The following is a 14,703-nucleotide window of genomic DNA, read 5'->3' on the forward strand; positions in this document are numbered from 1 at the left end:
CATGAAAGTCAGGTGTAATCAACAGAACTGCAACTTTTACATTTTCTTATTCTCAGGGACATCTCGCGGTCCCAGCCCTGTGACCCTGGCATCCCAAGATGCTTTGCCCATTGCTGTGGCCTTCACCGAGTCAGTTAATGCTTACTTCAAAGGAGCTGATCCCACTAAGTGAGTCTCACATGACCTCCTGCTGCTCAAAGGCCCCGACGTGGCCCTACACGCATACACATTTTTGTCCATACTGGAGCTCCAAGTGTAACACACACTATATATTAAGACTTGCATACAGAAAGTGTTGTGTGTCACCCACCCACTACTACTACACACAACTCACACACATAGTGGACCTCTGGCTGTGCCTCTTGCAGTAGCCCATCTCCCTCTCCCTGTGCGTGTGTGGAATGTTTTAGATTTGCGTTAGGCTGACACCATTCTTTCAGAGTTGATAACCTACATGGGGCAGATTATGGTCTGGGGCAGAGAAAACATACAGCCTTTTATTGGTTAACTGCTGTTAAATTGCTGCTGTGCAAAAGGCTTATTTTTGCAGGGATTAGCAAATGGAACATTTCATAAGCAATGCAGCGGAGACTCGGGGCGAGGTTGGGCCTCGCCGTGCACCATACCACCACAGCCTGGGACCCAGCTACACCAAGACTGGTCTAGCCCCAGACCTTGTTTAGATTAGTGAAACTGGACCTAAACTAGTACTAGACTTGTGCTGAGTAGTAGTATACAGATATACAGTATATTAAGACTGGCCGTAGCGGAGGTGCAGATGTGTTTACCTTGGAACCTAGAGCCTCTGTATTGGGCTGGACCAGAGGACTAAAACAGGTTCAATATCTACTTTCAAGAGGCCTTTGTTAGACCTTTATAAAAAGATCAGACCAGATTAGTGGACTAAACACTAGCCGTCATTAGACCAAATATGTGAAGGTTAGCCTTGTACCCAGTTTCAGTAGTGCTGCTGACCCAAAACATAATTGATTTCCATGCATTTATATTCCATAGGTGCATTGTGAAGATCACAGGAGACATGACCCTGTCTTTCCCCATGGGCATCATCATTCACCACCAACCCCTCCCCCGCCGTGCTCACCTTCAAACTGAAGAACACCAGCAAGCTGGAGCAGATCCTCCCCAACCAACAGCTACTATACAGGTGAGGCAAAACATACAGGTGTACACTGCAAATGAAGAACCCTGTAGAGTTGATTAGACCAGAGCAAGAGTCGTGGTAAAGTGAAAGAGGGGTTTGGCCAGGACGGGGGGGGGTATGAGTTGAGAATCCAGGCAACGTAGCCCGCGTCAGTGAGAGGAAATTCAATTAGTATTCTGACATAAACCTATCATTAGGCTGCCTGAGAAATATTTTCCACCAGTCTTCAACAGTCAGGTTCTCAACAGCCCATGTCTCTTCTTGAAGACTTCACTCCCTAAAACAGCAAAGAGAAGTCGCACCAGCCTTCAAATAGCAGCTGTTTCATTTAGCATTAATTATTTTCCCTCTTGTTAAAGCTTAACATAACAGTAAGTTATTCCTCATCGGCAGACCATTGGTTAATTATTTCAGTAAAATGAACAGCATGTTTTTTTTTTGTCCACGCACACCTATTTGGTCTCAATCAAGCATACAGCATATTGTAGTTCACATGCAAGGACAACTTTCAAGATGTCACTTAATTTGTAGGTCAGGCTAGTTCCACTTTAAACAGTACAGACACCTGTCAAACTTCAAATCATTCTCTGAAAAATATGGAGAAGGTCTTTTTTTGTTTTGTTAGGGTTTTTTTTTTTTTCTCGCTCTGGTTCCTCTGGGTTATCCCAGGACCACATGGCTGGACTAATTGAATCAAATGGAATTCATGATTTAATAGCTGGTCGGTTATAACAGGGTCATTTTTTCCAAGCTATTGGAGCTTTACACACAAAGCCAAGAAGAGCAATGAATAATTGAGCCTCTGATCATCCCCCTCCTGTGTGTGTGTGTGTGTGTGTGTGTGTGTGTGTGTGTGTGACTGTTTGTCTTTTATCTAGTGATCCTTCCCAAAGTGACTCAAATTCCAAGGACTTCTGGTTCAACATGCAAGCACTGACGTCCTACCTCAGAAAAGCCTCAGATCAGAATCCTTCCGCTTCCTACTATAATGTGGACATCCTGAAATACCAGGTCAGTGAGCCAAAATCTAGCCTAAACATAATCCATATAGAATAACTTTATTTATATAGAGACATCTGAAAACCATGTTGACAAAGTGCTTCACAATCAAGACAGATATGACACAAAAACAAAGTTATACAAGCAAAGAAGAGGACAGCCGCACAAAATCACCCATTAGGGTGAGGGTGAGATACAAGAGTGAGGGGTGGCGGAAGGGAACTTACCGTACGTAGTTTAGTCTAGATTTGTGTACATGAACAGGTCACCCAACCTAGAAAATAGAGCCCAGACTAGTCTGTGATATTTAATTCCCTCTGGTTGGGTACAGGTTCAGCCAGCTAGTGTTCTGCTAGGGTTCTGAAAGCTTCTGTTGATGGCATCACGGATCTTTCTCCCTCTTAATTCTGGTCTTGGGGGGCAGCTGTTCATGTTCACAAAAAGTGGCTGAGCTCTCCAATACTATTAGAATAACATGAATTCTGTTTTTAACAAAAAAAATGCAGAATTTTTTGTTGTTGTTGTTGCTTTAGCACACCAAACCAGCAAAATATGTTTGTGTCAAAACTATAACAGCGGATTTGACCTACTGATTTGAACTTCCAAGTTTTGTATTACAAATTCCCACTAGAATATTCATTCATTGCAGGTGAGCCAGCGAGGATATTTTTGATACATCACTCTCATCGCTCAAACTCAGACCTGCTTTATTCATATTTAAAGTGGGACAATTATGCTGTACTCATGTGTTCAGGTGCTGTCTAATGGGATCCATTCCACTCCTCTTAACCTGGCCGTATACTGGAAGTGTGCCCCGAGCACTACAGACCTGCGGGTAGACTACCGCTACAACCCAGAGTCCATGGCCTCCCCCGGGCCGCTCTCCAATGTCCAGATCTTAGTGCCTGTCGATGGAGGGGTCACCAACATGCAGTCTCTCCCCAACGCCATCTGGTGAGAAGTGGAGCTTGCCGTGTCAGCGGGAAGACAAAGCTTGACTGTTGCATTGTGAAATACGGAAGAGCGATTTTCTCTTGTCGAATAAATGTGTTATTTCATTCTTCCCTTTCAGGAATTCAGAGCAGAATAAATTCCTATGGAAGCTGAGTGACATCTCAGAAAAGTCTGAGAATGAAGGTAAAGGAATAAGTTCACATCTATATATACTGTATATTCATATGTATCAAGGAAATTGATCATTGGCAGATATATATATATATTTTTTTCAATTTCATCAGCCATGAACGACTGCTTGTTTGATTCCTAGTACTAGACAGTGTGTATGGTGAAGAAGAGAGCCGGATGGGGCGATGGGGGCAAGTGATTGTATTTGTGTGTGTTTGACCCCAGGCGCTGGGTCTCTGAGGGCCAAGTTTGAACTGTCAAGTGGCCCGTCGACCCCCACCACCCTGGCAGTGCAGTTCATGAGCGAGGGGAGCACCCTGTCAGGAGTGGACATGGAGCTGCAGGGTGCTGGATACAGACTTTCTCTCAGCAAGAAGAGATTTTCCACAGGTATGTAGTGCGGTTCTTCACCCGGCCTTACCTGAAATGCCAGCAAAGTGTATTGTGTCTAAATTTCTTTATGTTTTTTTTTTTTTCTAGGACGCTATATGGCAGATTGCTGAGGCGGCCCACCACTCTGATTCTCAAGAAAAAAACTTCTCGCTTGAAAGAAAAGGTTGAATGTGCAAACTTTTGCGCTGCCTCCTGAACTCCTGGATCCGTCTGAGCGCAGTCGTCTGAACGGGCTTTTACCTGGGAAGCGAGAATCTCACTACAGTAAAGCAGCACTGAGTATTGAACACTGTTTAAAAAAGAAAAGAAATAAAAGAAAACTTACGACAAGCTTTCAGGAAATGTATAGATATGAGATGAAGTCTAATGCTTTCTGATCAATTCTCACTTTTTGTATAGTCAGAAACAATTTATGGATTAGATATAAATCTATATTGTATTTGAAATCATAAAAAAGAAAGAAAAAAATGTGCACTAACAATCTTTCCGGCCATTTTTAGATGCTCTTTTTTTCCTCTCATTTTCATTTTACAAGAGCCAATGAGGAATATAAAACAAAACGATTTGGGGTGGAAGAAGATTTCGAAGAGGAGAATGAACACCCCCCCCCCCCCCCCCCCCTCCCTCTGCACTGTAAATATTAACACTGAATGCTCTGCTCTGCCAGACTCAACTCTCAACTCAGTCACATTTACTGATTTTGACTTTTCTTCCTTGTGATTTCTCTCTATTTTGATCATGTGCAATGAAGCAATGAAGGTAGAATCTGTCTTAAACAATATGAGTCCTCTCTCACACACTTATGGCACAAGCTTGATTTAATATCTTTAAAATAATTTTGAAGTGCTTTCAAACAAATGCAAAAAAAATCGGACCTCAGTGCCTCCTCTTACTGTGGATCAACGGGCAATAAAAGTGTGTCAGTGTTTTACCCAGATTTGGGTTTCCGGATTGAACCCACATTTCTCTGTGGGAAAATGCATGGGGTTTGTAAACAATCACCCCTAATGGAGTCTACGATCATCACAGGCTTTTTAAAGTTCAACATTTTGTTTCGTCTAAATTCCTGTTTAAGGCTGGAATTTTTGAATTATGAAGCCGTTAATGTTCTTGAAGAAGAAAAAAGAAAATGCTCAGAAATGTGCAGAAAAGATAAACATTGTGTCAAATGTTAGATGCTTTAAAAAAAAAAAAACATTCAAAGGACATTACCCTTAATAAGTGTGAATGTAAAATTTCACCTGCATTCACCATAGACTTTTTTTTTTTTTTGTTGCTATCAAAATGTTAATGACACTCTTGTGCCCTATTAATAGAGAAATGTGCCTAATCTAACTTTTCTCTAATCCTTTTGTATACTACAGCACAGTTAAAGAGAATAGCACCATTCTTGTGCCAGTTGTGTTTTATACGCCTTTATTTGGATGTTGAAGGGAAAATGCCTCTCTCGCTTTATACGACCCAACTGTCTTCCAGAAATGAACGAGACATGTTTGCCTTCTGCGATGAGGTTGTCATTGAACTCTTTTATAACTAGTCGTTTTCTATCTGATATCTGTCAATAGACCTCGATCTCTGATAACCCCGCTGTGTAATAGATGGTGTTGGGGAGCAGTAGCACAAAACAAGGCCAAATGAATTATTGAAATGCCTTATCAAAAAATACTCAACACTGAATAATCCAGTGTTGGTGACTGTGATTAGATGTTATGGTGACACAATACTGCCATGTTTGGTTCCTGGTGCTGATATACAACAGTGAGTGTTCCTTCTTGTCTTATACTAACGGAGGGCTTCTGCTGTAGAGGCTGTTGTACTTCTCCTTGATGGAGCGAGGCAGACTTTATCTTACGGTTACATTGCATACAATTTAGAACGCATTTTTCTAGTGAACGCGTCGTCTTCGCAGCGATGATCCTGTCACCGGTGTACATTGAATTGACTGATAGGTTGTACTGTGACAGCTGGAGATGTGACTAGTTGCGTGGAAACTGTGATTGCAAATCGACTAGACCTTTGGGTGCACCAGCAGGAGTTTCGTGCGCGGTGCATCACACGGCCGACTAACCTCTCAGACAGGACTCGATGAAACAACCTTTTACTTCAGGCTTATTTCTTACCCTTTCCTCAATGCTATCAAACATGGCTCCCTTTTCTGATCATCGGTTTACAGGCGATTTAGTCTTGTGTGCCTCGACCCATCTCCATACTTCACTCATCTGATGTCTACCTTGGAAACTGATGGCTGATGATTTATTTGATTGCAGTCCTCATATCTGGCCAGGATGATTATATGTATTAGGGCATGGAATACTCTGAATCATCAGTTTTTTTTAATGTTTTTCAATGTTTTGTATGATTCTTTTAATGGAGATCTGCACCTGGTTTAAGACTTAAGCCTTTAATAATAATGTAGAGGCAGATGCTGAAAGCTGAAATGGATGATGGGGATTTCCACTTCAGTTGTGTTTCTATAACTTAAATTTTGTATCTCACTTTGTACTTTAATCAGCCAAATGTTGTAAGGTTGTTCAAATTGAGGAGTTTACCTAAAATCCTGAAATTGTACCACCGGTCTTTTGTAAAGTGAGAAATCAACATGCAAATTGGGATTCTCTGTGTTCTCTGTCATCAAAGCTGACTCTTAATTATAACAATGTGTTCGGTGAGACGAGCCCAATACAGAAAGAGTACACAGCTTGTGTACTTGCATACAATATTAGCGAGCTGGTTCTTGCTGTCTCTACAAAACATTCAAAATAAATTTCCAAGGATCTTTTTTTTTTTCTTTTTTTTTTTGGTCACTTTCACATTCTTACTTTGTATGTTATATTAAACAGAGAGTTTTTAAAAAGCAAAATTGTGTAAATGATTCTCATGAAATGTACATTTTTACCAATATCTCAGCCACTTTTTGTCTTCACTTTATGATTTCTCATTGTGCCTGTATTAAATGTGTAATATATGAATATATACAAATATATGAAAATGACTACTTTAAATGTATTCTGTGTGATTTCTTTGAACCTGGTCATGGACACACAGTGCCATGGGTCTGTCATGTCATTCCAATGCCGTATGAAAAGCTGTAAAGTGTTCTGAATTAGTTTTCAGCAGTTTTAAAGAAGTTTAAAGAATAGTGTAGGTTCACATAATTGGGATAGTGTGTTAAGGTTATGTGAGTTAAAGATTGTTGATGATGGTGACAATATTTGAGCATGTCACATCTTTATTTAGGTCTTATGTGAGAAATGAAATCTGCATGGAGAGAAGCAAGCACCCTGATGCTTGAGTTGACCTTGTTAATATGAATATGTGAGGATATGAGAGCAGTTGTTCCTCCAAAATTAGTGGAGAACTCTAACACGTGTACTGACCTGGCAGAAGACGCGGTAACGTCCACCTCACTGGCCCCTGGTTCTGCCATTATCAGCTTTGTGTAGAAGAATGGAAAAGTACTGGCTGAGGAAGTAAGAACTCCATCATTACAGTCCAAGGCCCTCTCAACTTGTTGATTCAAGAGAGAATGCAAAGTGGAATTCATGACTGAACCTGAAGACTATACTGACTCTGCTCATGAGGTCTTGTACATCCCAGACTAGAAAATCAAAACATATCAAATCTATCAGCAGATGTATAGAAAATGTTTGTTTCACAGCCCCGTAAAATCCATGTCTAAAGGTTTGTATTGGGCTATCTACTGACGTTCAGGGTGATGGAGCATGAAAAAGGAGGTTGAGGACACCGTTACACATGTGGTACTAATGTACTGTTTGCCTCGGGAGAACCTCCTGCAGCTCTGTGTATGTATTTGCGTCTGTGTGTGTGTGTGTGTGTGTGTGTGTGTGTGTGAGGATGTATGCATGACTGTGCGTACGCGCTCGGCACTACATCAACACCTTGTGCGTATTTACACACCCAGTCATGCCTTGTGTCCCTCCACAGGCTGACCTCCTCCTCCTCCTCGCTATTTGAAATAAAGCGTCTGAGCTGCCTGTTCGCAGCCACATGTGTGAGCCATCAGCGTTGCCTTCACTTTCCCCCCCGTCCACCTCGCTCAGTCGAGGAGGAGGAGATCTTAGGGTCCCCTGTGTGTGATGTTATTCTCTGAAAACCAAAGTGAGATATGTGAACTGAAGTCAAATCCAAGAGTTATGCCGGTCGACATGAGAACTTTGTTTGGATGTTGTGTGAGCCAGGGGTTTTATGGAACTTAAGAGGATCTGTGAAGATAAAAGTGACTGCAAGAGCTTGAAAATAGAGATATCGTATACTGTTGATATACTCTATAACAATTGAAAGAGATGTGGGGTAGAATTGGGTGGCCTGTGGGAGACTGGGGTGTCGACTTGCACTGAGAAGTTGAACGTATCTGCCGTGGATTGAAGGGGTTCTGGTGAAGCCAGCTGACGCCCAGTGTCTGGTATGGATTGAGAGATCCTGGGTTCAGAACCAGCTCCGTGAAATGCCAGGAGCAGAGGGAGCATTTGGCCTTTGTTGTCCACCATCACACACATGTTTGTCCAAAGGCCCACCGGAGCCATAGAGTTGAGTTATTCTACAATCCGGAGAGCGAGCCCCACATCAGTAACATTTATGGACAATTTATAATTGATGTGCCCATTTGATCTCCCTCTTAAACATGAGGGAAACCATCTGAATAAACAAGGATGGTGTAAGTTTATTGCATTAATATGGATTCCTCTCCTCCTCTTCTCCCGCTCCCTCCAAAGCCCAGAAGACCTCTTCAGAATAACTCAAACCCCGAACATGTCAGACTTGCATCCAAGGGAATCTCTCAGATTTTCCATAAGAGGAGCAGAACTCTCTAAATTGTTCCCCCTTGGCAATAAAAATATGAACACGACGCAGTGTTATCACAATTGACAAGGAATTTGTTCTTCCTATAAAAGGACTTGTGTTTATCTTGTATGTTATCTGGCTGGCACTGGCTGCTCACTAGCTTCATCTTAAATCATACTCTCATGAAGTTATCCAGTTAAATCATAATCTTAACAGTACCACCCTTTCTATTTTTCCATTCTGTGTAGGCTCTATATAGCCAGTCTTCACCACAATTAACCTTTTGCCCTGCAAACAAATTCTCACACTCCAAGCCCTTGTCTGGATCAAATCGTGCCTAATGTCAGTTCTTCTTTCCATGGTTCACCAATTGGGAAGTAATCGTCCTTTAATTAGAGCGTCTTCCTGCCTCGTCTGGGGAATCCACCCTAACAAACCCTGAACATTAAATGGTTTATTTCCTGGACTTCAATTGTAGCTGGAAGTGATACAATTGACCATCTGCTGAAGAGAATTAAATCATGAATCCTGCTCTGGCTAGTTTCAGAGCTACCAGCTGTAGATGCTGTTGTGAGTCTTTTGCTCACACTCAGATTCAAGACACTAGGTCAGCTTATATGTGAAGTCTGGGGTCAGGGGAGCATGACGAACTGCCGTGATTGTATTTCTAGAAGCGAGCAGCTAACAACAGACAGAAACACATATAATACTATGTTTTACGTTTTGATTACCCCCCTCCTCTGGACCACTGCTGGGATGGTAAAATGAGTCACTGGAGGCTCTGGAAGTAGCAGCATTCCCATCCAGTGAAAAGACGCTCAGAGAGCCGTCCACTGGCAGACTACTCTGCCTTATCAGCCCTAGGGAGAGGGAGTGGACCCTTCCGTGCCATGTTCACAGAGGCACGTCACAGGCTATTTGTCATGGTAAGCATGTGTGTGTGTGTGTGTGTGTGTGTGTGTGTGTGTTCGGGGGAGGGGATGACTGAGAAACGGTCACATCTTAATTCCTACGGTGCTTGTTTGCCCCCTCTCTATTGGGCTGGCAGGCTCTGCCCTCTCCGATTAAAATTACTCCTCTGGGAATGTGACACAGGAGCACAGAATAACACAGTATTTTTACAAGTTCATAATGATTTGAAGATAATGTATGCATGGGACAAAGCTTGTGCCTTTTTCCTGCACAACACATATACATCCAAAGACTTCAAACTTCACCTGGTAGCCTACTGTGTGTGTGTGTGGGGGGGGGGGGGGGGGGGGTAAGCTTCTCCAAATCTCTTATTATCCTATCCTTTAGGTGACATTATCTGTAAAGTCCCATCAGTGTCTAACACAGAACTCTCATAAGTATTATGTTGTTTTTGGGATATTGACGTGTTGCTGCTTTGTGACTAGTTCAGATAAAAAAAGTCAGCATGTTGGACAGATGTGCTTTTTAGGGATGGTGGCAGAGCTGAAGTGAAATGAAGCATAGGCCCAGGGGATCAATACACCCCAGTGTGAGTCAACAGGACACACACACAACATTCCCATTGGTTCCAGGGAGGAAATGTTCAGTCCATAAATATTTGGAGTTTGCTAATTGAAAGAATCTGTGGCGCTTCAATTCTGGGGGGTTCTTTAAACACCACGCTCATATGGATTCTTTGTATAGTTATCTGTCCCTTTGTTCATTAGTGCCAAGTGAAATGAGCTGAAGCTATGGTAAACACACAGACACACACACACGCACACACAGATTCACACAGGTTAAGTTGACCAGTCATTGGCAAACTGGCAACCCCGTGGTTGCTCCTCCATGAAGACCTTTTGTTTTGCTTTGCCATAAGCTGTGCATGATCTTCCTTTCCGATTGGTGGACTTGTTACACGCAATGCAGTCCGGATGTGCTTTTATGTAGGCAAATGCAAGCTGTCCTTTGGGATAACAGCAGACTGCTATGAAATTCAGCTGAAAAACATGTTTGCATGTCACTGTGTTTGCATTGGGAATTAATAATTCATGCGCATAGGTGTTTGTACTGTGGCAGAGACACACGACGAGCTATCCTGCAGACTCTGCTCTGCTGCAGCCGGTGGAAGAACCGACTGAATAGACTGTAGAATAGAATAGATTGGGAAACATAATTGTCCTTAACAGATGTTAAAGAAATTTTTCTTAGTCACACAGGCATAAAAAAGTTAGAGAAATAAAATGAAACAAAGATACACAAATATACAGACAAAGGCATCAGATAGATACAGACAAAGGTTATTGACCAACCGTCCTTGAAGCTTTTTGCACAGATCACCTCACTAGTCCAACAATCCCCCTAGTAGAGGGCAGAAAAATCTGTTTGAATGCATGTTTCTATATATTAGTCCGGACTATTGGCACTCAAGACAGCATCTTCATGGGATTGCTTGAAAAGATGAGCACAGGGTATTGTCCTTAAAAACTTTAGTCCTGTGTGTTAAAGCACAAGAAACCTATGAGTTCTGACAACAATGCATGATAATTCGGCCCAAGATGACTTCCAGTTTCTCATAGTTGCTCATTGACAGTTGAATAAAGGAACTTCCAGCTTCAAACACCATCACAAGTCATGCAAGCAATTCAATTGATATGCATGAATGTGGTAAAATATTTGCCTTACTTGGTAGGATGTCAGATTTGGGAGACTCCACCGACACCCTGGGTCAAGTGGTTTGGTTCTTCCAGCAGGATGCCTGCGTGTTACGTGTGGTTTTTGCTCAGTGTTCAGCTCATTGAGCCTCTGACTATAACATGTATAGCGTGATGTGTTTTTAAGCCCCTCCACTTAACATGCTAGACTGATTGTTCAACTATTGCAGCATGGGCTGTCGGTGATAAGTTATGCATAACAGTGCAGTTGGAGATGTGTCCGTGTGAAATGATATTTGACAAGGTGGATTTCGGATCACGTTCTATGGTCTATGCGTGCAGGAACCTCCCTTTCTGCTATTCTCTATTTCTCCTAACCTCTCCCCCTCCTCCCCTCTCCCCCTCCATCTCTCTCAGACAGACCTTAAACACACCAACTCTCCTCTCTTGAACTCTACATGTCATGTCATTCTCTCTGGGGGTTTGGCCTGATAACTGACTAAAATATTAACACTAGTGTTGATTGTAAATATCATTACAAGTATGTGTGTAATACAGTAAAATACAGCGACTACATCCTGGAATGATATTGTGCAAGGGTACGTATGGGAGATCTATATATGTAATATATGTAATAAAATAAATAGAAATATAAATGGAAAAAGATAAATAAATACTACAATCCACAAATATGTATAGAGCTGGCTAGTCATGTTGTACAGATTCAAAATTAGAAATAAATTTAATATTACCATATGAGTTTGATCCAGCCTACAGAATAAATAGGATATTTACATAATGCAACAGTAGCCGGGATGAGGTATGCATTGGAAACTAATGGTGACTCAAGACTCTTAATTTAAGACTCTAGTTGCAAAGATTATGGCAACTGACTTGACCTATAGTTGCCCGCAATAAGACTTGAGGCCTTCAACGTTTACAAAACACTACTTCACTTGAGATTTGGCTGCTCCAGGTCTGTCACACTGATCGTAAACTATGACTACTGAGCGTGCATTCATGCATCATCCTCTCTCCTCCCCCTCCAGGAGGGAAGAATGTGTTTGAGACTAAAGACCTGGAGTGTTTGGATACATGAACGTTACTCCATGGTCATACAGTGGAAAACCAGCTCATGACAGAATAGGTGTTTTGTTATTTTCATTCATATCAAGCAGACACATGCAGGTCAAAAGGGAGATTACGCACTTGACCCTTTGTCCTGCCTCCTAGAAGGTCCTCAGCCATGATCAGCCAGTGTTTAGCATAAAACACTGGCTGTTTATTGTAATTTACACTTCAAGGTGCAAGTGATTTTGGTAGAAATATTATGTTTCAATCTTTTAATTTATCCCAACAGATATTTTTGAGCCAGACCTTTATAAGCCTAGAAAATACTTCTTTGCATTGTAACCATGTATTGTTAACTAAATTATTGGCCCGACATATGTAACAGATACAGTCAAAGGTTGTCAAAGGCAACACAATAAAGTACAATAAATTATATTTCCACTGCGGTCCTTGGTGGGGATTTGGTGAGAGTATTAATGATAGAACATAATTCTCTCATAACTGCCACAGACATTTTTGTTTCTATGCTCCTGTCTATTAAATCCAGACTGTATGAAACATAGTAGAAGCAGCTTTCTGCTTAGTGGTACATTCTGACTCCTTTGCCTTTAGCAATGGGAGTCAGCATGACTGTGTTGGTTGCCAAGGAAACAAAGACGGAGAAAGTAAACAACTGCTGGCTGCCTCCAGATCCAGTCCAAAGGTTCTCCTCTGTAGGTGAACAGGCGAATAGAGAAAGACAAGAGATGGACAAATAAGAGTTCAGCAGGTCAAAACAAAGGTCAAACAAAGCTACTGTCAGGATATCTCCAGTCATCAAATAAGCATATCTGCACTTTAGCCAACAGTACCAGACTGTGTTAGTACTGTAGCACACTAAGCTATTGTATTCAAACAAGTCTATCCTATGGTAGATCTTATATACCTGACTGGAGAAAGATGTGAGTTTTTATTATAAGTGCAGTCCAAAGTAAAAGACAAGTAGCCAATAAGTTTATGACAGCAGGGCGGTGTAGCATATCATGATTGACAGACACACCAACCACAGCTGAAATTTATGAGCATTTGACTGGTGGTGTAGGGTGGTGAAATCCATCACATGAGTTTTATTATGCTGCTGACTGAGGAGACAAGGTTTCACCGCACACTGACATTAGCTACCCCAATAAAGGATGAACCAGATTTATTCATGGCTGGTAATCTTCTGGTACTAGTGGGCTACTGTGATCTGCACAAGTCACATTTTCACAAGGTTACAAAATGGAAACGAAAATGGTAACCGTCCTATTTATTATTCTCAATGACAAATAACTTTAACTTGTTGATGTGGATCCTGTACAGCTGTAGTGTGGCTGGACAAGACTCTTTCAACCACAGCAGGACGCTCTCATCACCTCCATCACCAGACAGGTCCTGTTACAGAGACAGCTTTAACACTAATACAGACCTACAGTACATGGTAGACATAATCATGGCTACATTTGTTTGCCATGTGAAGTTCTCATCAGTCCGGCTGAGATTGATAATCAGACGACAATAACATATTGGAGATTTACAATTGGTTTATTTTGTTGCTGACCTGCCATGAATATCGCCAAAATAGCTAAATATCTGCAAGGCTGTCAAAACGTACGCGAGGCACAAAAACCATGGGGCTGTACGATCCATGTCGAGTCTCTCCAGTGTCTTCCAGGTCTTACTCTTCCTCTATGGTGGCAACAATATCTCACAAAGATCCAAAGACACAAAGATAGCCCACTCCAACACGAGGAAGGCTTCCACTCTGGTCCTTTTCAACTGCTGGAGTCAGAGAGGTGCGATATGTGTCAAGAATATAAATGAAAGCAAAACTTTTATTTAAAAATATGTGTCTGTTTTTTCTGTCTGTGATTTATTTATATGATGACTTACAGAACACAAGTAACAAATCATTTATTTGTGGAGATATATTTATGCTTCTGTGTTTTTTGCATTCAACAATCTTAATACATGTGGACTGTAGTATTTATTAATCTTTTTTATTTATATTTATTTTATTACGTAGGCTATATTTGTCATTATTGAGACAGATCTCATCCCATGAGTATGCTTAAATGTTTTAAATTTCAATTGCTCTGGGGGCGTCCTGGTGACTCAGTAGTGTAACCATACCATGTAACCACAACGTCCTGTTAAAATCTGGCCCAGGACCTTTATCACATGTCAACCCCCTCTCTCTCTCCCAACCTTTCCTGTCTTTCTCTACTTTCGGAAAATAGAGAAATCAATCAATCTGAATTCAACAACACAGCATTACTTTGTGCAAATAGCCATAATCCAATAGTAATTTGCCTGCAAGTGTTTATTCACACACGTTGAATGAGAGAACTTGCCATTAGAACAGTCAGAGACTGAACATGACCCATATACTGTAGATAAACCAAGCTCTTAAGCAACAGGAATCAAGTGTCAGTTAACTTATAACTTATTACTTTCCACCTTGGTTAGTTAGTGTCTTAATAGATATGATCAGTGTTACTCTGTGTTCCTGTGAACACAGAACAA

General features: G+C 41.4%; 1 protein-coding gene across 1 annotated transcript in view; it reads left to right on the forward strand.

The window, feature by feature from the left end:
- Positions 1 to 6,666, forward strand: part of fcho2 (FCH and mu domain containing endocytic adaptor 2) — a 41,177-nt gene extending 34,511 nt beyond the window's left edge. Inside the window, 8 exon segments of the mRNA XM_071524795.1 lie at positions 57 to 168; positions 1,015 to 1,068; positions 1,070 to 1,165; positions 2,041 to 2,173; positions 2,916 to 3,115; positions 3,234 to 3,298; positions 3,512 to 3,676; positions 3,767 to 6,666. Coding sequence (XP_071380896.1) covers positions 57 to 168; positions 1,015 to 1,068; positions 1,070 to 1,165; positions 2,041 to 2,173; positions 2,916 to 3,115; positions 3,234 to 3,298; positions 3,512 to 3,676; positions 3,767 to 3,789 — 848 coding nt within the window. The 3' untranslated portion in view covers positions 3,790 to 6,666.
- Positions 6,667 to 14,703: the final 8,037 nt, after the last annotated feature.

This window comes from Centroberyx affinis, unplaced genomic scaffold, assembly GCF_046629955.1.
Source record: "Centroberyx affinis isolate AG114_WGS23_722 - 3 ecotype Tasmania unplaced genomic scaffold, CSIRO-AGI_Caff_v1 ptg001233l_1, whole genome shotgun sequence".
Lineage (NCBI taxonomy): Eukaryota > Metazoa > Chordata > Actinopteri > Beryciformes > Berycidae > Centroberyx > Centroberyx affinis.